Source organism: Panthera tigris, chromosome E2, assembly GCF_018350195.1.
Source record: "Panthera tigris isolate Pti1 chromosome E2, P.tigris_Pti1_mat1.1, whole genome shotgun sequence".
In the NCBI taxonomy this organism is placed as follows: Eukaryota; Metazoa; Chordata; class Mammalia; order Carnivora; family Felidae; genus Panthera; species Panthera tigris.
In genome coordinates this window covers 6,843,309-6,870,722 of record NC_056674.1, presented here as the reverse complement: position 1 = coordinate 6,870,722, position 27,414 = coordinate 6,843,309, and the positions used below count along the sequence as shown (strand labels likewise).

Sequence of the window (27,414 nt, the reverse complement as noted above, 5' to 3'; positions counted from 1 at the left end):
TGGAAGGGGCCTGCAAGCCACAGATTTGGGCAGCTTCTAGAAACTAGTGGACCAAGAGAACAGGTTCTCCCTGGAGCCTCCAGAAAGAAATGCAGTCCTGCCAACCCCTTGCTCTGAGCCCAGTGAGATGCATTTCAGACTTCAGACCTCCAGAACTATAAGATAATACATCTCTGTTATTTTAAGCCAACAAATTTATGGTAATTTGTTACAGCAGCGATAAGAAACTAATACACTTGTATCTCCACATTCATCATATTCATAGGTTTTTGCTACATAACGCAATTCCTGGTGCCCAAGATTTCATTTATTAGAGAAGTCTTTCCCAGATTTATTCCCAAGGTATAAAATTGTGACACATTAGTTTGGTGATAGAATTTCCATCTTTTATTGCATTCAGGGGTCTCTCTTTCCTATGAGTTCTTCCACATTTTACTAAAAATGCTGTCTGTATTCAGTGTCTCTAATATCTTTCTACACTTCTCTGGCATGTGATTAGGTACAACTTATCATTGAAAACATCATCACATTCTTTCCTCATGTTCTGGTCCTGTGGGAATTCTTTGATAGCAATGGAGATAATCATCTCCGGGAAACGGGTTCCCCACAATAGCTGCATTTCTGTGGACTGGGATTTCATGGATATTTAATAAGTCTGAATTCTCACAGACGTAGCCTCCACCACCACTGCCTCCACAGCACTTCTGCCCCAAATGAGCTCTCACATAGAATGTGTGGAGGATTCTTGCTAAAGGCTTTTCTAGTATCAGATAGATCCTGGTACCAGAGGATTTTCTTTCCTACACAATGTCTGTAACATATAAGACATAATTTATTACAGAAGGTGTGGTCACATTCACTGCATTTGCAAGACATATTCCCTGTGCAAACTCCAGATTACTTACTGAGGCCTGACTTCTTAGAAAAGGCTGTTCCACAAACACTACATTTCTACCCCCAAGGAGCTCACTGAGGTTTAACAAGGGCTGAGTTCCCGAAGAAGGTATTTCCACAGGCACCGTGTTCATCTGGTTTTGCTCCTGGGCAAGTTTACTCACGTATAAAGAGCTATGACTCCCTGAGGAAGGTTTTTCCACTTTCAGTGAATTTATAGTTTTGTCTCTTGCATGAGTTTTCTTATGTTTCATGAGGACTGACATGTGGGCAAAGGCTTTGCCACATTCACTGCATGCATACGGCCTCTCTCCAGTATGAGTTCGCTGATGCTGAATGAGCTTTGACTTGCTCCTGAAGGCTTTTTCGCACTCACTGCATTCATAAGGTTTCTCTCCTGTATGAATTCTCTGATGCTTGGTCAGGTCTGACTTAAAAAAGAAAGTTCTTCCACATTCACTGCACTCGTAAGGCTTCTCTCCTGTGTGAAGTCTCTGATGTGCAATGAGGTATGCCTTCTGGGAAAAGGCCTTCCCACACACGCTGCATCCATAGAGCTTCTCTCCAGTGTGAGATCGCTGGTGTCTATTGAGCCGGCACTTCCTGCTGAAGGCTTTTCCACATTCACTGCATCCATAGGGTTTCTCTCCTGTGTGAGTTCTCTGATGTACCATAAGCTGTGACTTCCTAGAGAACGCTTTTCCACATTCATTACACTCATGGGGCTTCTCTCCAGTATGAATTCTCTGGTGTTCAGTGAGCTGAATCTTCCTCATGAATGTCTTCCCACATTCACTGCATCCATGGGGCTTTTCTCCTCTTTCAGTTCTCTGATGTCTAATGAGCTGTGCCTTCCTGGAGAAGACCTTACCGCACTCACTGCATTCGTGTGGTTTCTCTTCTGCGTAAGTTTTTTGATGTTCACCGAGCTGTGATTTAGTGCATTTAATTCCAGTAAGAGTTGTATCCTGTTGGATGTAGACAGAGGATTTCCCATATCCACTAAACTCATCACGATCTTCTCCTGCATATCTTCTATTCTGGAGAACAAAACCTAAATGTGATTTCAAACCTTTACAATGTGAACCAAATTTATTGTGTCTTTGTGTTAAAGGAACAAGACTTTTGCATAAATTGAAATTATTTCCAAGTGCATAATTTTGCTGACATCTTTCCAAAGTTTTAATCTCGTTTTGGTTTTCTGGTTGCCACTGCATATGGTCAATCTCCCATATTTCTTCTAGGAAAAAGAACAATGAAAACATCCATGATAATTTTAGGGGGAAAAGAAGGTTAAAAAAAAAAAAAAAAGCCATGGTTTGGGCTAGCTCTAAGATCGAAGTCTAAGAGAAATGTACCCTGTGCTCTGTGAGAAAAAGACAACACTATAAAACAGCAAAAGGAAAAACACGTACTTTAGAAACAACAATGGATAGTCTACAATGAATAAATATAACTTAGGCTTCTCTCCAAATAGGACCTTGCAAAATGGAGACAAGTAAAAACAGAACCACACTGTGACTGGAACAGAACAAAAGAAGATGGAGGGGATGGGTCCTTTCACCCAACAAACACTAAATGCGCTGGTGTTTGGGAATACATTAGAATATGATATTAGAATATTACCATACTATGTTTGAATATTAGAATTACAATATATCGGTCACACTAAGGTAACTTATATATTCTGTCTCTGTGGAGCTGTCATTCTAGTAACAAGACAGAGAAAAAGATGGGGGGAAGGGAGGATCAACAAGTAACCAAAGAAATAAAAAAATTACAGAACGTGCAAAACAGTGTGTATGAAGAAGGTGACAGAGTAGTGGTAGGTTAGTCTTAGATAAAATAATCATCCATGAGACAAGGAAGTTAAGGTGACATCACAGGGTAAGAATGAGCGGTGTTATACAGATAACTCGATGAATAACATTCCAAAAAGGAACAACCAATGCAAAAACTCAGAAGCAGAAAATCTTAGGCATGATCAAGAAACATAAGAGAGGCTGGTGCACCTGGATTATGTCCTTGGCTTGAGTGAAGTAGAAACAGGTAAGTTTGGAAAGGGAGGCAGAACTGAGACCATATAGATGATGTAGGGAGACTTTGTCAGAAACTGGATTTCCTATTGGGGTGCCTGGGTGGTGGCTCATTTCGTTAAGCATCCAACTCTTGATTTTGGCTCAGGTCGTGATCTCAAGGTTCATGGGTTCAAGACCCTGCATTGGGCTCTACACTTGACAACACGCAGCCCGCTTGGAATTCTATCTCCCCCTCTCTCTGCCCCTCCCCTGCTTGCATGCACATGTGTGCTCTCTCTCTCTCACACAATAAATAAACATTAAAAAAAAAAGTTTAAAAAAACTGGATTTTATGCTAAGAGCGATGGCCAGAAGCCACCAAACATTTTCTGGCAGGAATACAACCCATTCTGAATTGGTATTTCCAAATGTCACATGGCTGTTGCATGAAGAATGAACTGGAGAGGTGAAAATATTGAAAGAATACACAAGAATCTATAGCAGGGTTCAGGCAAGAGGTAACAGCACCTTCTGGGGAACCTGGATGGTTCAGTAGGTTAAGCATCCAACTCGATATTGGCTCAGGTCGTGATCTTACGGTTGTGAGACTGAGTCCTGTGCCGAGATCTGTGCTGAGTGTGGAGCCTGCTTGGGATTCTTTCTCTCCCTGACTCTCTCTGCCTCTCCCCCGCTCAAAAGAGGTAACAGCAGCTTCACTGTGACTGACTATAATGGAGTTAGAGAAATGTAAAAACAAGGACATAGTACAGAGAAGGGAAAGACAGTGACAGGAGGAAAAGAGAAGGCTCACTCAAGAATGAGTGCTAGAAGAAGAAAAGGGAATCATTGAGGATAGCTCCTCGATATGTGGCTTAAGCATTTGTGTAGGGTGCTGGTGCCATTTTAATACGATGAGGAAAATCAGGGAGTTAGGTTTGGTATGTGTGGGGAATCAAGCGTTCCGTTTTGAGGAATGCATCAGGTCTGAGATAAACATTCAAGAACAAATATGAAGTATCCAGTTAGATCTAGGAGTGTGGAGAAAGTTCCAGACTTCAGATAACAATTTTAAGTTGAGTATATAAACAGTACTTAAACATTTGGACTACACAGAACCAGATGAGGTAATGGACAGAGAAAGGGGAAGGCCCTGGACAAGAATTTCATGGATTCCAAGTCTTAAGAGTTTTGGGAGAGTGATATGCAAAGAGAATATGAAAATCCCATCCAGAAACATCAAACAAATGCTGACCAAACATATAAACAATGGAGGTTTTCATAAGAAAGGGCTGAAATTGGAAAATCAGAATGCAGGATCTACGGAATCTTATCCCAAGATTATTGAGGCAAAATAGTCAATAATCCCTTGTTACTAAACCTTTCCCCTCTCATTCCACCTGCACATCAAAACTAAACTTTTATAATAACACCAATTACCTATTTAGAGTAGTACAGTACCCAATACTTCAACTTTCTATGTAAAAACGATACAACCTCCCTCAGTCCAATATATCCAGACACGTGTATGTCCACCTGGAATTTAAAAATAGGTCCTTGGGCCATCCGCCCTTGCCCCAGAGAAGAGTATAGCTGTCCTAACTGGTGGAAACATCAGCTTCTCCTCAGTTTCATCATACTGCAACTGTGTACTGTGCTATTCAATAAAATCTTCTGCAACAATGGGAATGTTTTATATCTGTGTTTTTTAATATGGTACCCACTAGCTGTGTGTGGCTACTGGGCACCTGAATGTGGGTGACCAGAGTGACAGGAGAACTGAATTTGTAACTTTACGTAATGTTAAATAAATTTAAGTAGCCACATGTGACCAGTGGCCAACACAATGGACGGCACAGTACAGACTATCACATCCGTATATACGGTAATATCCGTATTTGCCATTATAATCTACTTAATAGACTCATCTCCCAATTTTTTCCTTTCAACTAATGCTACATTCTTCCTTAATCTCTGTTCCTATCTCCTCTCTGGCACCAGTTAAGAGATTCTGAAGAATCATCCTCTATCCAGGAACAAAACATTGACCTGCCTTTCTTCCACCTTCTAGAGCTCCGAGCTCTAACTTCTTATTGTTCCAATGCTACTACTACCCAGCTATCTATCAAGCAAGACTCTCTAGAAATAGCAAAAAAAGCTCAGACAGAACCAAAGTCACACTTTCTAAGCCAATTATTAACATAAAATCCACAGTAATCAGCCATTTCCTTTCACATAGTCTCATCTCTCAATTGCCTTCCTCATTTCCATCTCCAAAATCTTTTTACTGACCCACAGGCCTTCCATCATCATTTTTATTTGAAACTCTAACATCTTTCTTGCAGAAATTATTTTATCATGCTTCCAAAAAGTACTTCATTCTTTCTGTAACACTTTATCAAAGCTCAATTTTCTCTAACTTTACAAAAACAGTCCCTTCTATGCCTCATAATCAAATGCTAACAATTTTAGAATTTCAGGCATCTCTGTCAACCCTTCGCAACTGAGGACTTTGGACACTTGTAAGGTATTTCTGTCCTTCATTACATTTGAACCTTTTGGAGCTGTATTTGGGTGGCAGTTCTACTACAGGGATCAAAGCACAGCTGGCCTAGCGAGCATTTCCAACCTCATTTGCTCAGGACCCTCCCCATACCGAGTAGATCAGAAGATAAATCTTAAGAGACAAAGTCTGTGGTTTGAAAAACTTCCCACACAGTTTACGCAGATCCCTGATTTAAAAACCAAACAAACAAACAAAAAACCGAAGCAAGACCTGTTTTCAAGATGTGATGAACAGATGCACGTGAATGATTATGCAGTCTGTACGCAGTAAGGAAGAGTGAGATAGAGACCCTTTCTCTGTATGGAAAAGGAAGCCTCATCCTAACCAGCGAAGCAATACAATAACACCTGTCGATCATGACTGAGTCAGTGCAGTTTAGACAGAGTACAGAGACGTTAGGGAAGATGGAGTTCCAAGTGTGCACTGGAACTCTGGGGAGATAAAAAGAAGGCAGTATCTGGACGTAAAAATGCAACACAATCAAATGCATAGATGCCAGCCGTTACTTCACTGGACACTGTGGTATCTGTGGCATTCAATAAAATATATCACTTCTGCCTCCCCAGAATAAGTTTGTGGCTTGTTTCTGGGACATCTTCTGACCCTCCTCCTTCCAGAGCCCTGATACTTCTCACTCTACCTGGCTGGGTTCTTATCTTCTCAACTTCTAAATATATGTGGGCCTTTTTTTTTTTTTTTAACCAATTCTCACTTTCATGTTTTCTCATTAAGTTTCACTGCTTTAATGCCCTCTGCCCACAAAGGAATGCAGCCATACCATTAAAAGGGACTTGGGGAGCCTGGGTGGCTCAGTCGGTTAAGCGTCCGACTTCGGCTCAGGTCATGATCTCGCGGTCCGTGAGTTCAAGCCCCGCGTCGGGCTCTGTGCTGACAGCTCAGAGCCTGGAGCCTGTTTCAGATTCTGTGTCTCCCTCTCTCTCTGATCCTCCCCCGTTCATGCTCTGTCTCTCTCTGTCTCAAAAATAAATAAACATTAAAAAAAAAAAATTAAAAAAAAAAAAAAAAAGGGACTAACCGGGGGTGCCTGGGTGGCTCAGTCGGTTAAGTGCCTGACTCCTGATTTTGTCTCAGGTCATGATCTCACAGTCATGAGATCAAGCCACATGTCAGGCTCTGTGCTGGGTGTAGAGCCTGCTTACGATTCTCTCTCACCCTCTCCTTCTGCCCCTCTCTCCCCTTCATACTCTCTCTCTCAAAAGAAAAGAAAAAAAAGGGACAAACCAAAAACTGCAAACAGCCAGTGTGGGGGTGAGTGCAGCAACTCAGCAATCCAAGTCTAAATGATCACAGCCTACTCTGAGGTGGGAATTGAGCATGTGCATACAATTTCCAAAGGCCTTTCCAAAACAACAAAAAGAGCTTTTTTAAAGATTGTATTTTTAAGTAATCTCTACACTCAATGCGGGGCTCAAACTCACAACCCCAAGATCAAGAGTCGCATGCTCCACTGACTGAGCCAGCCAGGCACCCCAAAACAACAAATTTAATACAAACAGCAAAGACCTTCCAAAAAGTAATAGAGAAATACAGAAAACTCAAGGCAAAACTCACCGGTGACCAGGCACCAGTGTGCACAGCAGTACAGCAGAAACTAAGTAAAATGCATTAGAAATGAAAGGATTCACCAGGAGGAAAAATGATCTCAGGTTCCGGCACTGAAGCAGAAGGAAAAAGGATTTCACAGGATAATTATCCTGGGTGCAGGCAAAATAGAGAATTAAAGGTCAGATCACACTACAGAAGGGCAGGTGTCCACTTGGGAATAACTGTCAGACTACAGACAGCTTAACTCGTCAGTATATATGAATACGCTCTATGATGGCGAAGACATCATCTGGGAGAAAGGAGGACTCTGGTTTCGCATATGGGGAGTAGGACGTCAAAGGGCAGCTGCCCTGGTGGCTGGCAACATACCTGCATTACAGTGCAGATTAGACGTTAGCAGAAGAGGTCAATTTGGGACTCTCCCAACCTGGGACTCTCTCAGAACAGGGGCTTAGGCCTTGACAATGAATGAAACTTTTAATATGAGAATCAAGCAGAAGATTTAAAAAAAAACAACAGAACCTGCAAGTTGGGGAAGCAGAGGGTGAAGAAATAGAGGTGCCCTGAGAGACAAGGTACGTGTGGTTTCAGATGACCTCAGGGGACGTGAGTTGGCAGGGAGGGATATCAGCCCTTTCAAAAGGGGCAGGGATGTGCAGAAGATGAGAGCTGGGCCAAGTGCAAAGCCATCTGTTTGAGAGCAAGCAGGCAGAGAAGAGGAAGTGGGAACGCTGCAGAAAAAGAAAGGGAGGGGCGCCTGGGGGGCTCAGTCAATTAAGCATCTGACTCTTGATTTCGGCTCAGGTCATGATCTCATAGTTCATGAGTTCGAGCCCTGAATCCGGCCCCTCACTGACGGTGCAGAGCCTGCTTGATAGTCTCTCTTTCCCTCTCCCTCTGTCCCTCCCCCACTCTTGGGCGACCTCTATAAATAAATAAATATAAATAAATAAATAAGGAAGAAGGTGTGCACAGCTGAGGCAGGAGAGAACCAGGTAAGAATCTGGATCCAAGGTGAGACAGACTGTAATCAGATCTAGAAATGAGAAAAAAAAAAAAAAAAAAAAACGGGGTGTGGGGAAAACCTCATCCTTTAATAGCTGACAAGAACAGCCCTAATAAAGAACAAAGATACAGAAAGGAGTTGATTATATTTGTGTCACCAACTGGTATAAGAAAAGCTCTCGACACAACCAAGTGTTAACCTTTCCCTGACCGACTGGAATTCTAGTTTTCTTGGTTTTCCTTTCAGTCACTCACCTGGACAGGGTGGCCTCGGAGCTGCTCCCTCTACTGCCCACAGTGGTCCTCCATGCTCCAACTGGAAGAGTGAATCTGGTTCGCTGGCTTGGTATCCTGTAAAATGGGAAATCACTGAAGACTTGGCACCAAGTATTTTAGCTTGGGCACCTACAAAAACCGGAGAAAGTTTATGCATCATTTGTACTTCAGTAAAGTAAAATCTTTTTCCTGGGGGAAGGGAGAGCGTATACACTCTAGGGCCAAACGGGAAAATAAAAGTCTATACCCTACCACATGTTAGTGCCAACCAGGAGATATTTCAGAGACACTATGGGTTCTACTCAATGAGAAATGAAAGACAACTGACTGTGATGCTGTCCTCACCCACTGACACCAGGTTCCTGTAGTTCTCCAGCATCACGTCCCGGTATAGGTCCTTCTGGGCGGGGACCAGGAGCCGCCACTCCTCCCGGGAGAAGCTCACGGCCACGTCCTCAAATGATAACGGTGCCTGTAACAACCAATGCCAATGCACTCTAAGGCAGAACAGATGATGCAGAAAAGCGGGACAGGAACACGTTCTGATTGACTTCCTGTGATAAATTATGTGCATGGTTACTATTTCACATACCACAGGACCCTGTGTCTTAGTCTCAGGCTGCTATAACAAAATAACACAGACTGGGTAGCTTATAAAAACAGAAATTTATTTCTCACAGTTGGGGAAGGTAGGAGATCCCAGATCAAGGAGCCAGCATGGTTGTATTCTGTTGAGGGCCCACCTGCTGGTCCAAAGGCCCCCACCGCCTAACACCAGCATCCCTGGGGGGCAAGATTTCAACATATAAATTTTGTGGGAACACAAACATTCAGCCAACAGCACCATGGAATTCTACTAATTAGTTCTTTGTAGGCTAAAAGAGTATCAAAATAATATTCGAAAAAAAATATTTTCAGAGACAAAACAATGTGCAGAAGGAAATGTTCATTCTTTGTTTATAAGTGAAAAGCTATCCATCATCTAAACACCCATCAAAAGCAGGCAAGAATGTATTACAGCACCTCCATGCTGTAATATACCATGCAAACGTTAAAATCAATTTGGTAGATATAAACATTGGTATCAATGATCTTCAAGGCATTCTCTTACATGAAAAAAAAAAAAATCAAGTCCCCAACTAGTATATATGTATTCCAGACATATCTTTATAGATTAAAGACCAAAAATCTTTATAGATTTAAGATTTTTTTGATGTTTATTTATTTTTGAGAGAGACAGAAAAAGACTGCGAGTGGGAGAGGGGTAGACAGAGAGGGAAAAGATCTGAAGTGGGCTCTGAGCTGACAGCAGCAGGCCGGATGCAGGGCTCAAACTCACAAACCATGAAATCATGACCTGAGCTGAGTCGGATGCTTAACTGACTGAGCCACCCAGGCGCCCCTAAAAAATCTTAACATATACACATACGTATGCATATAGAAATGTGTATAAATATATTCTACCATATGTCAATTATACAGAGATTAATCAGAGACCCAAACTATTAACATCTGTTACTCCTTGGTTTGGGGGTTGGGCAGGAAAAGGTAAAAGGGGATATTCTCTTTTAGTGCAAATACTTCTTTTTGCTTGACTTTTTTACATTTAAATATAGCCATGCACCATTAAGTATTTAAAAATACAAAGGCCAGGGGCACCTGGGTGGCTCAGTCAGTTAAGCATCTGACTTTGGCTCAGGTCATGATCTCACGGTTCATGAGTTGGAGCCCGGTGTCGGGCTCTTTGCTGACACCTCAGAGCCTGGAGCCTGCTTCAGATTCTAAGTCTCCCTCTCTCTCTCGGCTCCTCCCCTACTCGTGCTCTGTCTCTCTCTCTCAAAAATAAATAAACATTAAAAAAAATTAAAATAAATAAAATAAAAATACAAAGGCCAAACTAAGAATAGTTGACTCTGACTTCTTTTTCTGAACCTGTGGTTAAGAAGGTATAGGGGCGCCTGGGTGGCTCAGTTGCTTAAGTGTCCGATTTTGGCTCAGGTCGGTCATGATCTCACAGTCTGTGGGTTCGAGCCCTGTATCGGGCTCTGTGCTGACAGCTCAGAGCCTAGAGCCTGGAGCCTGCTTTGGATTCTGTTTCCCTAGCTCTCTGCCCCTCCCCTACTCTCTCTCTCTCTCTCTCTCAAAATTAAACATTAAAAAATTTAAAAAGTTAAAAAAGAAGGTATAAATGAGGGGCCGTGCTGTCAGCACAAAGCCTGCTTTGGATCCTGTCTCCCTTTCTCTCTCTGCTTCTCTCACACATAACATGCGTGCAGGTGCATCCTCTCTCTCTTTTTCTCTCCCTAGAAAACAAACAAACAAAAAGGTGTACAGGGAGCATTGTCACTATCTGTATTCCAAGCTGTTATCAAAGAATGGAACTTTTAGCTGTCTTCCGCCAAATGGCAGAATTCTTCATGGAGAATGGCTCAAAGGTCAAGCAGCCCATTCATTCTATTAAATAATCCAGGCTTTATTCCTGGGTAAAGTGTGGACTGCTGGAAGGTTCTATTGTCAAGGTGCACTGCTTTTGAAGAATTCTGTCCAATCCAGTCCTGCTCTGGCATTACCCCCTGAGCTTACTCTGAGGAACACGATGAGAAAAAGCCAAAGGAAGCATCCTATGCCTTTATTACATGGTTGATATCGAGGACACTGTCTACCACAAAATCTCTCTGGAGAGCTAGGAAAAGAAATTTCTTAGACTCTCTGAGCAATGAGATTACTTTCCCTGAAGAAATGGTTTGCTTTCTCCTCACAGACACTGCAAATCATGTAATATTTCGTGTTTTTCTTAGTACCACAGCTGCCAAGAGGAGGAGACACAAATTCAAAGCTAAGGCAGCCCACAAGGCCTTATACAGCCATTTAGCTCCCATCCTTAAGGACTTTGTATGGACCCTAGGACCTATACATATCCCTTGCTTCCTAATTTGCCCAGATTTGAAGATTATAACCCAAACTTATTTTCCAACAGACCCTGACTTTTATCAACATATACTGTCTCATTTTATCAAACTGTTAGAAGCTTCCACAAATCCACTGGGAAACAAAGGACAGAAAGGTACAACAAACCTCACCTGGGCCTTGGTCATTTTCTCCTGTTCTTAAAAAAGGGCTAGAAACTCCAGGATATGCTCTGTCTTCTGTCTGCTCTGGGCCTGCCCAGAAGATATAGGCAAGGTATCTCAGGTCAGGCTGCTGCCAGAAATGATGATCTCCCAGGCCTGGAACCTCCTCCTTCTAGGACCAATAATGCCTCGTTCCCCTGGACTAGAACCTGTGGATTCAAGAGCAAATTCAATGGCAAGAGGACATACACCTGGGACCACAGCTCTCTTCGGCTGTGTGGATTCTAACAACAGGCCCCAACATTTCCTCTGTCTCTTTAACACCCAGGAAGCTTTTACATTATGAGGCCAGGCTCCATGGGAAGATACGGAATGGGTGAGAGGAATGTCTGGTTTTTTTTTGGGGGGGGGGGCAAAGTTGGACAAGAATGGATGTGAAAGAAATGGGAGAAGAACACGGCTCATGGTCTTGCCTGCTGTCAATTTCTCACACAGATCAATTTTAGGAAAGATAATGTATATAAGTGGTGGCTTTGGAAACTGCCTTAAACCCACCTGTGCCTACACATCCCTAAAATTTTTGTTTATTGCACTGGAGCAATTATCCCATTTGAAGACCAAGGTACTATACAAATCATGACCATCGTCTTATTTAATCCTCAGTACTACTCTATAAGGTAAGCATTATCTCCATTTAAAAAAAATTTTTTTTTTAACGTTAATTTATTTTTGAGACAGAGAGAGACAGAGCATGAACAGGGGAGGGTCAGAGAGAGGGAGACACAGATTCCGAAACAGGCTCCAGGCTCCGAGCTGTCAGCGCAGGGCCCGACGCGGGGCTTGAACTCACCAACCGCGAGATCATGACCTGAGCCGAAGTCGGACGCTTAACCGACTGAGCCACCCAGGCGCCCCAAGCATTGTCTCCATTTTAAGCGCAAGTAAGCTGAGACTTGGTCAGGTGAAGTGTGTTGTCCAGGTTAACATCCTTCCTAAGTAGCAACGTGGGATCTGAATCCACATCTGCCTCTCTCCTTTATGACATATCCCTTTTCCAATAGCCTCACGATACAGTTGTTTTTTTTCTCTCTCTCTCTCTCTCTCTTTCTCATGCACTTTATGAACTTTACTCCCTTGGCACATCACACTGTGGAGTGGCCATGCTGTGGAGTGGCTATATGGTCACAGTTACAAAAACAGAGCCCCTGCAACTGTCTCTTGTAATATCTGTTGTGCACCCCCAGCCAGCTCCTTCCACATAATCAGGAAAGCAAATGCAGCCTCATTCTTGCCTCAGTAGCAGCAGATCAGAGATCAGTCTCCCCACGGGCCAAGCCCTGGAGCCATGCTGGAAACTGGAGACCCACACTGAGGACACCAACACCATGAAGTCAATTTGAATACTGCTTTCACCCTACAAGGCAGCAACTAGGGAGTGAGATAGGAATGAGTTTACAACTGAGATCTCTAGGAATGGAGATCAAGGACCCAACTGTTTCCAAGAAGCTCCTTGGCAGACTTTCCCTCACATTTAACAGATCAGAGCTGCATAAAATGTTCACGCCTGGAACACAGCAATGAAACTGAGAATGGCAATGGACGACGTACCCTGACTGGTAGGACTAATCTGCATTTCCTGCTGAGCTGAATGTTAAGGTCAAGTTCCCAGATGGATAGCTGTCTAAATAAAATAGGGATTTTTTTTTTTTAAGGGGCATAGATGTCAGGTTGGCAGCCAACCTCTTTATTTTATTAGCCCTTTATTTTAGTAGCCACTAAAATAAATTAATAGGTTACAGGAGAAAAGCCTAAATTGATATTTAAAAAAGCAGTTCATAAGATACAGTATTCTTTTTGTTACAAACCTAGGAATGGAGTGGCTACTTCCTTAGACTCATGGTACAATGGGAAATAGATATTTGGTATTTGTCCCAGATTCCTGGCACAGAGCTCCTAAAATCCCTGGACTCTCTGGAGAGAGACAAGAGTAGCTTTTTTTTTTTTTTTTTTTTTAACATTTATTTATTTTTGAGACAGAGAGAGAGAGAATATGAACAGGGGAGGGGCAGAGAGAGAGGGAGACACAGAATCTGAAATGGGCTCCAGGCTCTGAGCTGTCAGCACAGAGCCCAACGCGGGGCTCAAACTCACGGACCATGAGATCATGACCTGAGCTGAAGTCGGACGCTTAACCGACCGAGCCACCCAGGCGCCCCAAGAGTAGCTTTTATATGCCAATGATTTATTGGTGGCTGGGGGTCCCCAAATAGCCTCAGGATGGGAGTTGGTCCCCAAAAAGACCAAGGCATGATTAGAGGGTTGGAACTTTCAGCCTCACCTCTGGAACCTCTGGGAAGCAGAGAAGGGCTGGAGATTGAGTTTGGTCAATGATTTAATCAATCAGGCCTATTTAATCCACAAAATCTCCTACATTACAGGGTTTGGAGAGCTTCTGAGTTGGTGAACACTTCGAGGTGCCAAGAGGGTGGTGTACCCCAACCGCACAGGGACACAAGCTCCTGTGCTCAGGACCCTTCTGGACACTAACCTATGTACCTCTTCACCTGGCTGTTCCTTTGTATCTCTTATAATAAACTGGTGATAGTAAGTAAAGTAGTTACTTTACTGAGTTCTGTGAGCTGTTCCAGCAAATTACTGAACTTGAGGAGAGGGGGTGTGTAGAAACCCCTGAGGTACTGTTTAGGTCCACTGATAGAGGATTAATTGAATGAATAATTATATTCTACCTAATGGAATATGATGTGATTATTTAATATGTTAATACATATTTCCGGAAATAAAAAATGTCCACGCTATACAGCTCAATGAACAAAGCACATTTCTACTCATTACGTATATAATATGATACTGTATTTCTGCCAAAGTAAGGCAATACATCTATATCTGTGTGTGTGTGTGTGTGTGTGTGTGTGTGTGTGTGTGTTTATACACACAAAAATAAATATAACAATGTGAATAACTGTTATAGCTGGCTCTGTAGACTGGGAAAATGGAATTCACGTCTTTTTTCTTCCCTGCAATACCACAGGATTTTTTTTAAAATTAAATATTTTTAAATTAAAAAAAAATCTCCACTTGAAATAAAACTAAAGATGTTGCAAGTCATTGTAAATCGACAGCCATAGGCTTTAAGAAGGAATGAAGGGAGGACAGAAGAAAACAAGTACCCTGGCCCATAAGATACCCTAGCTTCAGGATTTGGCTGAGTGCTTCATCATTCTATAGTTTAACTTGTTCTTCCCCACCTCCCCTAAACTTTTCTTATAAACTGGGTAGTTGGGACTTATGAGGTCTGATGACTCTCTTGGCAAGAATCTTTCATTAATGGTGCCATATACTTAATGCAACATGTTGACACATAAGAGGAGGAAAAAAGGAAACAGAAGAGGGGCTGTTAAAGAATAACAGAGACCTAAGAGGTATAAGAAGGAAATGTAATGCACATTATTTGGGTCATAACTCAAACAATCCAATGTTAAGGGCAACGTTGCCAATATCAGAAAAAACTTGAATATGAATATGCACTGGGTCTTGGATCAAATAAAAGAATTATTCATTTTGATACATTTGAAAATGGCCTACTGGTTATGAATTTTTTAAATGACCTTACCAGTTAGAGATGCACAATAGAATATTTACAAGTTTAAGGACAACAGGCCTTGGATGTGCTATGACATTCTCCAGAGAAAAACCAGAAGTGGCAGAGGCATGATGAACCTGACTGGCCATGAGTTGATAATTGTGGAAGCTTAGTGATGGGCATGAATTGTAATGTTCTCTCTACTCTGAATCTCCATGAAAAAAAGTTAAAAAGAAAACAGTCATCAGGGCCTGATGACTTCTACCTAAAGTTTACAGTACAGATGATTCTGGTATTATATAAACTCTCACAGATCACAGTAAAGTAGGAGAAGTTTCTGTACTAATTGTATGAAGCCAGCACTTTAAAATACTAATCACTACGGGGCGCCTGGGTGGCTCAGTTGGTTGAGCATCTGACTTCAGCTTGGGTCACGATCTCGTGGTTCATGGGTTTGGGCCCCATGTTGGGCTCTGTGCTGACAGCTCGGAGCCTGGAGCCTGCTTCGGATTCTGTGTCTTCCCTGCTCACTCTATGTCTCTCTCTCTCTCTCTTTCTCCCTCTCTCTCTCTCTCAAAGATAAATAAATATTAGGGGTGCCTGGGTGGCTCAGTCGGTTAAGCGTCCGACCTCGGCTCAGGTCATGAACTCGGGGTTTGTGAGTTTGAGCCCCGCATCAGGGTCTGTGCTGACAGCTCGGAGCCTGGAGCCTGCTCCGGATTCTGTGTCTCCCTCTCTCTCTGCCCCTCCCCTGCTCATGCTCTGTCTCTCTCTGTATCTCAAAAATAAATAATGTTAAAAAAAATTTTTTTATAAGTAAATATTAAAATAAGTAAATAAAATACTAATCACTAGATTTTTTTAGAAAAAGAGAGAACTACATAGATGCTTGCTTATACATTGATTTTCATTCTTCCTTCTTTTTTAAAAATGTTTTTTTTAAGACAGAGCACAAGCATGAGTAGGGCAGGGACAGAGAGGGAGAGAGAAAGAATCCCAAACAGGCTTGGTGCTAAGAGTGCAGAGACTGATGTGGGGCTTGAACTCACGAACTGCGAGATCACGGCCTAAGCCAAAATCAAGGGTAGGATGTTAACCGAATGAGCCACCCAGGCGCCCCAAAATGGAGATTTTTCTAGATATCATTTTGGTATTGCTTTCTAAGCTTAATTACACTGTAGTAGAGAAAATCTTCCAAATGATTTCAATCCTTTGAAATTTGTTTAGACTGGCTTTCTGGCCTACCACATGCAAACTTTTTATAAATGTTCTATGTGCATCTGAGGAAAATTGTTGGGTGGAGTGTTTCACATCAATCAAGTTTGTTAATCATGTTATTCTTGTTAATCATGTTATTCTAACGGTTCAGGGTTAGCACTATCGTAGGCTGGTGACCTGTTTTTGTAAATAATGTTTTTCCAGACCTCGGCCATACCCATTTGTTTATGTATTTTCTATGGCTACTTTCATCTTACAATGGCAGAGCTAAGCAGGTGCAGACAGACCATCTGGCCCGCAGAGCCTAAAATATTTACTCTCGCTGCCCTTTACAGAAAGTTTGCCGACCACTGTTAAACTATAGCCTTCTAGCTTTTTCTCTCCTTGTTCTATGTTACTGAGAGAGGTGTGCTGAGAACTCCCATTATCACTGGGCATTTGTCACTTCTCCTTGTATCTAGTACACCCTACACTTCAGGAATTCTACTAAGTGTATACCCAGTACAGCTTTTATGCACCAAAAAGTACAAAAATGTTCATGTCAGCACTACTCATAATAGACACAAGTCAGTAACAACCTAAATGTCTGTTAATAGCAGAATGGATACATAATATAATCACACCAAAGAATACTACACAGCAATGAAAAGAAATTAACTACTGCTATATGCAACAATTTAGATGAATTTCACAACAAAATACTGAGCAAAAGAAGGCAGATACAAAAGGACAGGTAACCTATGGTTCCATCTGCATAAAGTTAACAACCAGGCAAATTTAATATAACGTTTTTAGGATAAGAATACCTCTAGAGAAGAAGGGGATTAGGATGAGTTGGCGCTCCTAGGTTGTTATAATAGCTTATTTTTTCATTTTTCATTTATACTTTAAAAATGCTTAAAAATTTTTTAAATTAATTTATTTATTTCTGAGAGAGGGACAGAAAAAGCATGAGCAGGGGAGAGGCAGAGAGAGGGGGCGAGAGAGAATCCCAAGCAGGCTCCACACTGCCAGCATGGAGCCCAATGTGGGCTCAGACTCACGAACCGTGAGATCATGACCTGAGCCAAAACCAAGAGCTGGATGCTTAACTGACTGAGCCACCCAGGTGCCCCTTGAAAAATACTTTAAAATAATTTTTTAATGTTTAATTTATTTATTTTTGAGAGAGAGGGAGAGAGAAAGGAGAGGGCAAATAGAGAATCTCAAGCAGGCTCCAGGCTATCAGCACAGAGCCCAACGTGGGGCTGGAACCCACGAACCATGAGATCATGACCTGAGCTGAAATCAAAAGTCAGACGCTGGGGCACCTGGGTGACTCAGTCGGTTGAGCGTCCAACTTCAGCTCAGGTCATGATCTCGCAATTCGTGAGTCTGAGCCCTGCATCGGGCTCTGTGATGACAGCTCAGAGCCTGGAGCCTGCTTCAGATTTCTGTGTCTCCCACTCTCTGCCCCTCCCCCCACTCATGCTGTCTGTCTCTCTCTCAAAAATAAACATTAAAATTAAAAAAAAAAAAAAGTAGGATGCTTAACCAACTGGCCCACCTAGGCGCCACTTAATTTTTTTTTTAATGTTTATTTATTTGGTGGGGGGAGGGGCAGAGAGAGACGGGGACAGAGGATCTGAAGCAGGCTCAGTGCTGACAGCAGTGGGCCCCATGCAGGGCTCCAACCCACGAACTGAAAGATCATGACCTGAGCCAAAATCAAAAGGACTGACTCACCCAGACGCCCCTACTTGAAAAATACTCTTAAAGAAAAGTACAGCTCAGTTTCACTTATAAATGTAGAAGCAAATATTTTTAAATTTTATTATGAAAAATTCCAAATCAAAGAAGAAGAAACAGTATAATTAAACCCCATGCACAAAGAAAGAGGAAAGAACAGTATAATCAAATTCCTCACATCCATTGTGTCTTCAATAGTTAGCAACGCAAACCTAATTTTGTATATCTACACCACCACTCATCTCCCTCTACCACTGGATTATTCTAAAGCAAATCTGAGACATCTTTTTATTTCTAGGCGCAAAAATACTAAGTAAAATATTAGCAAATAAAACCCAACCACATATTAAAAGAACAAATCATTATGGAGAAGTATGGTTTCTCCCAGGAATATAAGACACTGGGAAATCTAGCCATCTGTAAAGCAAATATTAGAGAGAGGAAAAATATAAATGAAAATAATTTTATAAAGTGATTCGAAGAGCTTTAATATACAGCATAGTAATTACAGTCAACACTGTACCATAGAACTGAAAGCTTTAAGATCTAAGCAAGTAGATCTTAAATGTTTTCACCACATAAAAGAAATAGTAATTATGGGGGTGCCTGGGTGGCTCAGTCGGTTGAGCGTCCGACTTCGGCTCAGGTCATGATCTCACAGTTTGTGAGTTCGAGCTCCGCGTCGGGCTCTGTGCTGACAGCTCAGAGCCTGGAGCCTGCTTCAGATTCTGTGTCTGCCTCTCTCGCTGCCCCTTCCCTGCTCATACTCTGTCCCTCTCTGTCTCTCAAAAATGAATAAACGTTAAAAAAAATTTTTTTTTAAAGAAATAGTAATTATGTGACATGATGCAGGTGTTAGCTAACCTAAGGTAATAATTATTTTGCAATACATAAGTATATTAAATCAACACAGTTGTACACCTTAAACTTACAGAATGTTATATGTCAATTATATCTCACTAAAGCTGGGGGGGGGATCTTTGAGAATGGTGGGGGGGATCTTTGAGAAAGAGGAATAAAGCTTGATAAATCATGGCTACCATTTATTCAGACTAGACTAGGTGCCAGGCACTACACTTTGTATTTAAAGAACATCTGCTAATTTAATTTTCATAATGACGCTACGAACTAGGAATTACGATAGCTTTTTCACAAATGAAGAAACTGACTCAGACATTAACCTACCCAAGTCAGAGGCAGAAGCAGGTTCTTCTTATTCCACAGTCCATACACTTGCCACCTGACCAAAATTATTTGCAGATAACAAAAACAGTCAACTAGAAAATATAAAGGAATTGATTTATAAGCTAGTAGCAGTAACGGTAGTAGACTGAGGTGACAGAATAAGTGTACCTTTTAAAGTTTTGTTCTTGTGCATTATATAAAATTAGAAGAAAGAAAAAAGAGGGAGTGGGGTCATATGGAGAAAAACCACACCATTTACCGTTACAACAACAGTATAAACTATTTTAAATTTTTTTAAATGTTTTATTTATTTTTGAGAAAGAGTACAAGCCTGGGAGGGGCAGAAAGAGAGGGATACACAGAATCGGAAACGGGCTCCAGACTCTGAGCTTTCAGCACAGAACCTGATGCGAGGCTGGAACTTGAGAACTGTGAGATCATGACCTCGGTCAAAGTCAGACGCTTAACCAACCGAGCCACCCAGGCAACCCAACAGTATAAACTATTTAGGAATAAACATAACCAGATATGTCTAAGACACATGTGGAAAAATTACCACCACAGCTGGTCAAATCCTTTTTAAACACTTGGGTTAAAGGAAATCCGTCAAATGTTCCAGAAAGTGGTGGACCTAACCCTCATCAGTTCCACCCAAATTAAAGCACCCACTTGATGGAACATAACTGCAGTAATTAAAAAAAAAAAAAGAAAGATGAAAACTTCCAGAGTTAAAAATATGGAAATAGCTGATAAAATTATGTCACTACCTACACAAAACTGATCCCAACACTAAAAGCGAAATCCACTATATTTTAACAAGAGTTATTTTCCGGAGTATGTAAGAGTTTGGGCATGTCATTACATGGGCAGGAAATAAAACTGAAAACATGTACTTTCAATAAGAACATACAGTCAACATGGACGCAAGTGGCCAGAAACCCCATCTTCAAAAGTAAGGATGTGAAAAGCATCAGCAACGGAACTCCCCAAAGGCAGTCACCGACACGGACACGACTCCCGCTTTCCCCGACCACAGACACCCCACAGCGCTGCTCTCTCCAAGTGCACGTCCCAACACGGAACCCCCACGTGACCCTCCGACACAGAACACCCCAGCGGGAATTCCCACTAGCTTCCCCCAACACCGACCCCCCACGAGCTCCGGGGTTTGAAAAACAAAAAACCAAAAACCAACGAGCTCTCCCTGGCCCCGAAACACTCCCAGAACCGACACTGACCTGGCGATGGCCTCGCTCTTCACCACTGGAGAAAACCACGGTACCACGTCTCTAAACACTTTGCCTCTGCGTCCACAGACCCCCCTGAGTCCCACCTCAGCCTCTCCCAGACCCTCAGAAACGGAAAGGATGGTGACCGATAAGGGTCAGCGCGCGTCGTTCCAGAGACGCGAATTCTGGCGCTGGGTTCGGCCTCTGTGACGTCATATTGCAGCGCCCGCTCCAGGCTACTAGAAGAGAGCCGCCAGTTCTCCACCTATTGCCCTACGGCGGGGGTTATCTCTTTTTCTGTTTTTCGCGGGAAGGCCCAAGACGGTGAGAAGCTATTGAAAACGCTTTATTTCACTTCATTTCCAGGCCACTTGACCCCCTGGACCCCGAATTTACAACTTCCACCAGGGGCAGTGCATAAACTGCTTAGCTTCTCAGAAACTCGGGCCTGCCCAGAATTCTTCTCAGGACGGGCCGAGAAGGTGGCGGACTTTGACACTTTGATTTCAAGGCTAGGGAAAAGCCGGGTGGGCGCAGCCAGCGTAGAAGTTCGACCGGGAGGAAGCCCGAGCCGAAGGGAACAACAGTTGGGAGGGAACCCGGCTAGCATCTTGGGAATGCTGGCTAGAGGGGGCTTTGTGGAGAAAGTGGCATTTCAGGCCAGTCTAGGGTGTAGAGAACCGCTGAAAAAGCCGTTGGTCAGAGAGTAGGTAAACAGAATCATAGAGCTCTTGGTATGATTTGTGTAGGAGAAAATGTGGCTGGTGGTTGTTAGGGGTCAACAGAAGGGGCAGAGCCAATGGAGAATCGTGGCTCTCCCACGGTGGAAGGAGCCAAAGGCTGGGCAAGATTTTCCTTCCATAAAGATGGAAAATTCCTTGCATCAAAAGTGCTGACGCGCGGGGGGGGGGGGGGGGGCGGCGCGGTGTATGGGGGGCGCCTGGGTGGCTCAGTCGGCCAAGCATCCGACTTTGGCTCCGGTCATGATCTCACGGTTCGTGAGTTCCAATCCCGCGTTGGGCTCTGTGCTAACAACTCAGAGCCTGGAGCCTGCTTCCATTCTGTGTTTCCCTCTCTCTCTGCCCCTCCTCCACTCACACTCTGTCTGTCTCTCTCTCAAAAATAAATTAAAAAAAAATTTAAAAACATTAAAAAAAAAGTGCTGAGGGGGCCTCTCTGGCTCAGTTGGTACAGCATGTGACTCTTGATCTTGGGGGTAGATTGTATTTAAAATTAAAAACTTAAAAAAAAAAAAAAACCTCTAAGAAAGGGAAGTGGTTGTATTCAATATTTCAGCCCAAATGATTAAACTGAGGAGCTCCCAGTGCAAAACTCATTCCCCATAGTTACACAACCACAATCAGAGCGCCTCCCCATTAAAGGGATTAATGATTCATTCATTCACTCAGCAGATGCTTATAAAATGTGGCAAACACTGTTCTGCGTGCTGGGGATACAAAAGCTGTAAGTGCAGACAAAAATACCCTTCGTGGAGCTTAACGTTCTACTGACACGCAGAATGTAAAATTGATGGTTTGAATGTAAAGTTGCAAGACTGTTATGAGTCCTGCCTACAATGCCTACCAGCCAGAGCATAACCAAAGATAAATTACCGAAGATCATTATTTTTTTTTAAAGCCTGTATTATTAGCTTCCATGCTTTAAGGAAAAAATAATTTTTAGAGAATGAGAGAGCCGGGGGACAGGCAGAGAGAGAGAATCTTAAGCAGTCTCCATGCTCAGCACACAGCCAGACTTGGGGCTCCATCCCACAACCCCAGGATCATGACCTGAGCCAACATCAAGAGTTGGACCCACCGAGAGGTGCCTGGGTGGCTCAGTTGGTTACGTGTCGGACTTCGGCTCAGGTCATGCTCTCGTGATCCATGCAGTACAGCCCCGCATCAGGCTTTGCACCGACACCTCAGAGCCTGGAACCTGCTTCAGATCATTGTCTCCCTTTTTCTCTGCTTCCCTCAAAAATAAATAAACATCAAAAAAAAAAAAAAAAAAAAAAGAGTTGGATGCACTGACTGAGCCAACCAGGCACTCCAAAGATGATTATTCTTGAGTCTTAAGATCTAATGGGATATGCTTTGCTAGGTTTGGGATTTGCTTGGGACTCATCACCCCGTTTCTTCTAATTTCTCTCTCTTGGAATGGGAATGTCTATCCTACCCCTGTCCCACCATTTTTTTTGGAAGTGAATCACCTCTCTAATTTTAGTTCACAGCTGGAGAGGAATTTTGCCTCAGGGTAAATTGTACCAGAAGTCTCACCTATATCTGATTTAGATGAGACTTAGATTATATAGACTTTAGAGTTGATGCTGGAATGAGTTAGACTTTGAGGGTTGTTGGGATGGAATGTGTTTTGCATGCAAAAAGGTCATGAATTGGGGGGTGGTTAAGGGTCGAATATTATGGACTGAATGTTGGTGTCCTCTTAGATTCACGGGTAGAAACCCTAACACCCAGTGTGGCCATATTAGGGGATGGGACCTCTAATGAAGTCATTAAAGTTAAATGAGGTCAAAGGGTAGGGCTCTGATCTTAGTAGTTTGGTGTCCTTAGCACAAGAGTCACCAGAGTGCTCTTTGTGCAGACAAACTGAGGAAATGCCTTGCAAGGACATGGGGAGACGGCAGCTAGAGTCCTGACCAGAAACCAAATCTGCTGGAAACTGGATTGTGAACTTCTAGCCTCAGGAACTGTAAGAAAATGAATTTCTGTTGTTTCAAACACCCACTCTGTGTTATTTTGTTATGACAGCCAAAGCAGTCTAATACAGTGGTGAGGGGTGCCTGGATGGCTCAGTCGGCTAAGCATCTGACTTAGGCGCAGGTCATGATCTCACAGTTAATGAGTTTGAGTCCCACATTAGGTGAGCTTGAGCCCCATTTTGGGTGAGCCCCGCTTCTCTCTCTCTTCCTCTGTTTCTCTCTGCCCCTTGTGGGATTCTCTCACCCCGCCCTTGCTCACTTGCGTCCTCTCTCAAAAAAAAAAAAAAAGAAAATTAAACCAACTAACTTAATTTGCATCCCTTGGATAAACACAATGTAGTTATGATTTATTTATATATATATATATATTGCTTATATAAAGAGAATCCTGGGAAACATTTGTGGGATTATGGTAAAAAGGAATAAAAATTTGGATCAGGCAAACTTAACAATATGGGCTGACCATGAATGGATTCTGGCTTTAATGTGTAAGCTCAGTTAGAATGGCTTTAGTTTGCTTTGTTGGTTGAATGTAACCTGACTCAAAGGTGGCCTAAAGTTTAAATGCCAGAAATTTCTTCATATTTTTTAAAGATTCTGAAAGTATATGGAGTTAGAAATGCTAACGTGTAATTATGTAAAGCCAGTTTATCCATCCCCTAAAAATATATCCTAGGGTTTAAAAAAAAAAAAAAAAAGTGTCCCAGGAGCATCCAGAAGATAATCTCTTCAACGAAGCTGATCTGGCTGCAGAAAACTGAAGTATACTATTACAAGATTCTAGTACTACATGTGAAAAGTATGATAACTTGAAGATACACTGTTAAGTGAATGATACATTCTGTAAACTCTAAAGGAACCACTTAAATAACAAAGTTACACCTAATGAGCCAACAAAGGATATGAATAATCATAAAACATAGCTACTCCAAAAGAAGGTAGAAAAAGACAAAAAGGAGAGCAAAACCAGATAGAATAAATAACAAATTGCACATTATTTGAACATAACCACATTAATTATGAATGACCTAAATACCCCAATAAAAAGAGATTGTCAACTAGATTAAAAAACAAAACAAAAACCTAGGTCTAACTATATGCTGCCTACTTTTTTAAAAAATACTTATTTTTGAGAGAGAGAGAGGGAGAGAATCCCAAGCACACTCTGCACTAGAGCCCAGTGTAGGGCTCGAACTCACAAACCATGGTAACATGACCTGAACCAAAATCAAGAGTCAGATGCTTAACTGGAACTACTCACTTTAAATACTGAAAACTCACTTTAAATACTGTCACAATTAGGTTAAAAGTAAACCATGTTGGGATGCCTGGCTGGCTCAGTCGGTAGAGTATGTGACTTGATTTCAGGGTTGTGATTTGTAGAGACTACTTAAATAAAAACTTAAAAAAAAAAGTAAACCATGTTTTGTTTTTGTTTTTTGGTGCTTATTTATTTATTTTGAGAGAAAGAGAGAGACACACACAGCATCTGAAGCAGGCTCCAGGCTCCGAGTTGTCAGCACAGAGCCTAGTGTAGGGCTTGAACCCATGAACCCCAAGATCATGACATGAGTTGAAGTCAGACACTCAACTGACTGAGCCACCCAGACCCAAAAAATAAACCATATTAAATAGAGATATGAATAATCTAAAAAGAAAGGCCCAATTCAAATTTCTAGAAATAAGACATACTCTTGATGGGATTGATGGCAGAGCAAACATTGTTTCTTTTTAGTGTTTATTTATGTTTGAGAGAAAGAGGGAGACAGAGTGTAAGTGAGGGGTGGGGGCAGAGAGAGAGAGACACACAGAATCCAAAGCAGGCTCTAGGCCCTTGAGCTGTCAGCACAGAGCCTCATGTGGGGCTTAAACCCATGGACCACAAGATCATGACCTGAGCTGAAGTTGGAAGCTTAAAGGACTTATCCACCCAGGTGTCCCTAGCAGAGTAGACATTGTGTAAGAAAAAATTAGTGAACTGAAAAGACACAGCAATACAAACTATCCAAAATGAAAAACAGGTGGGTAACAGGTAAACATAGTTTACCCTATTCGTGTATGCAAAACATCAGTGAACTTTATGGCAAGGCAAAAGAAAGTACAAATTTAAGCATAGTGAGAACAAAAGATTTTATTAAAAAGTGAAAAACTGTTCAGAGAACCTGAACTTAAAAAAAAAAAGGCGGCCTTATGTTCTTGGCCAAGTGGCAAAAGAGGTATTGTGAGAAATGCCTAGGGGAAACTGCTAACGGCCCTTCACTCTCTGATCAAGATAGTGAACAAACAACAGTATTCTGGGAAGGTTTATAAAATATGAAGTAAAATGTATTACTTATCAACCCAAGACATTGTTGTTATTAACATGTTAATCATTCCTCTTTTTGATATAATGGAATACAGCTATAACCGTTTATACAATGTTCTTGTTCGCTCAATCTAGCATTGATATCAGTTCTAGGTCACTTTTGATTGGTCTTTCAACACTGGTCACATTTTCCTGCCTGATAGGTTTATCAACTTTATTATGGGATTATGGGGGAGTAGGTACAACAGGGGAGATCAGGATATTTTTGCACTCTATTTATTTATTTAATTTATTGAGAGAGAGGAGAGTGGGGGTGGAGGGGCAGAGAGAGAGAATCCCAAGCAGGCTCTGCACTGTCAGTGCAGGGCCCAGCATGGGACTCGAACCCACAAACTGTGAGATCATGACCTGAGCCAAAACCGAGTTGGATGCTAACCGACTGAGCCACCCAGATGCCTCTCTTACAAATATTCTTGAAGCGCTCCTCTTACAAAGAATTGTTTTGGGATACATTGAGGTTACTTGAAAAGTTTGGTCCTTTCTGGCCCTGTTTTATTATTTGGTTAGTTAATTTCTTCCTGGCCCTGCTTTAAATCTCAGTTAAGCAAGATTGCTTATTGGATGGGATTCAGTCAACTAACCATGTGTATCAAGTGCCTACCCTATATCACATATTCTTCTAGACATCTTGTATACAGGGGTTATCAGAAGTTCCCTACCCTCATGAAGCTTATAGTCTAACTTTTACAGTGTATAACTTACATTCAAGACCTTACACTTGAGCATAAAGTTGATATTGTAATATGGTTTGTATTAAAATTGGTAACGTTTATACATGACCCAAGGTCTTTATATTCCATATCAAAATCTCGAAAACAAGTGAAATGTTCTCTTCAAGTGATTCTAGTGGTGTTTATGTCATTGATTTACAAAAAAAATCAACTGCCTAAATGCCACTCAACTATCTCGTCTGACAGACCTCTACCTTTAGTTTCTCCCTGAGACCTGACCTCATGCCCTTTTCAGATCAGTTTTTCACCAGTAGACGTGGTCTGAACTTCTTCCTGTATTGTTTATGCCAGCCCCTGTGATTACCCCTGACTACATTTAACTAATTATACATACCAGATTCCAAAAATACTTTCCAGGCTGGTTACAGGCCTTCAGTAATTCCAGCACTAGATTCACCCTACTCTTCCAGAAACCCTATGCCTACTCTAGGTCCAAATCCAAGTCTCTCTGGCTTTGTGGAGCATGAGATACCAGTCCAAGGCTGATTCTATGAAGATCTACTTTTGTCTTCCTCGTGTTTGTAGGACTCAGTCCCTCTGAGTTGAAAGAAAATGGGAATAGATGCTAGGAAGAATGTTGGGGTGGTTCCATCAATGAAGCAAAAGTTAGGGTTAGACAGGGTACTGCCTCCAAGGGGAGGCAACTGGATAGTTATCCAGGCATTTAGAACTTCAGATTCCCAGCATTCTGAGAATTCAATAATCAGGGAAGGGACGGGGAGAGCTAGGATGGAAGTAATCCTCTTAATTTGTGTTCAAATTGCCTACCTTACTTTCTCATGTTTTCGAAAATGACTACTGAGAGCTTTGTTGGAATGTATTGTTATTTAATGTGTAGGTTTAAATTACTAATTGTACTTGGGCTTTTAGTTCATTTTGCAAACCTGGGTTCTCTATCTTTTCAGGTCTAGAAAATTTTAAAAATCGCTTTTATGGTGACATTGTATAATGCTTGCTCTTATTTTTAAATTGAAATTAAACTCATCAAAGGACATTAAATTATATTCATGAGTTTAAAATATTCATTTCTTTTTGAAGGACTTCAGTTGCCTGAAATAAAATCTAAAGCCAAAGAAATGCAACAAGGTAAACATTATATGATACTGAAGAATTTTAGAATTGAAGAAAATTTTAGAAAAAGAGAAAGAGGTGCACCTGAGGTTACTTGGAAAGTTTGGTCCTTTCTGGCCCTGTTTTATTATTTACTTAATTTCTTCCTGGCCCTGTTTTAATTCTGAATGG

The 27,414-nt window shown here is 41.9% G+C and overlaps 1 protein-coding gene and 1 long non-coding RNA gene across 4 annotated transcripts in view; one reads left to right on the top strand and one right to left on the bottom strand.

The window, feature by feature from the left end:
* Window positions 1–364: 364 nt before the first annotated feature.
* Window positions 365–20,510, bottom strand: LOC102972517 (zinc finger protein 577). The gene is made up of 5 exons (XM_042970236.1): window positions 20,364–20,510; window positions 11,403–11,602; window positions 8,668–8,794; window positions 8,302–8,397; window positions 365–2,134 (listed from the first exon to the last, which is right to left on the bottom strand). Exons 2-5 carry the CDS (start codon window positions 11,415–11,417, stop codon window positions 801–803), a joined length of 1,572 nt encoding a protein of 523 aa, XP_042826170.1. The 5' UTR covers window positions 11,418–11,602; window positions 20,364–20,510; the 3' UTR covers window positions 365–800.
* A 63-nt stretch (window positions 20,511–20,573) lies between these two features.
* LOC102972227 overlaps window positions 20,574–27,414 on the top strand; it is a 53,779-nt gene continuing 46,938 nt past the window's right edge. The window contains exons 1-3 of one of the 3 annotated variants that reach the window (XR_006212095.1): window positions 20,574–20,678; window positions 22,959–23,066; window positions 27,211–27,258. This is a non-coding gene — a long non-coding RNA (uncharacterized LOC102972227). The remainder of the gene's footprint in view (window positions 20,679–22,958; window positions 23,067–27,210; window positions 27,259–27,414) is intronic. The other 2 variants (XR_006212094.1, XR_443792.3) reach the window with 2 other exon arrangements.

Coding starts and splice junctions, on each gene's coding strand:
- LOC102972517 (XM_042970236.1), bottom strand. Junction 8,398..8,667: donor CAGGAACCTGGTGTCAGTGG/GTGAGGACAGCA, acceptor CCCATTTTACAG/GATACCAAGCCAGCGAACCA. Junction 2,135..8,301: donor TCCGAGGCCACCCTGTCCAG/GTGAGTGACTGA, acceptor TCTTTTTCCTAG/AAGAAATATGGGAGATTGAC.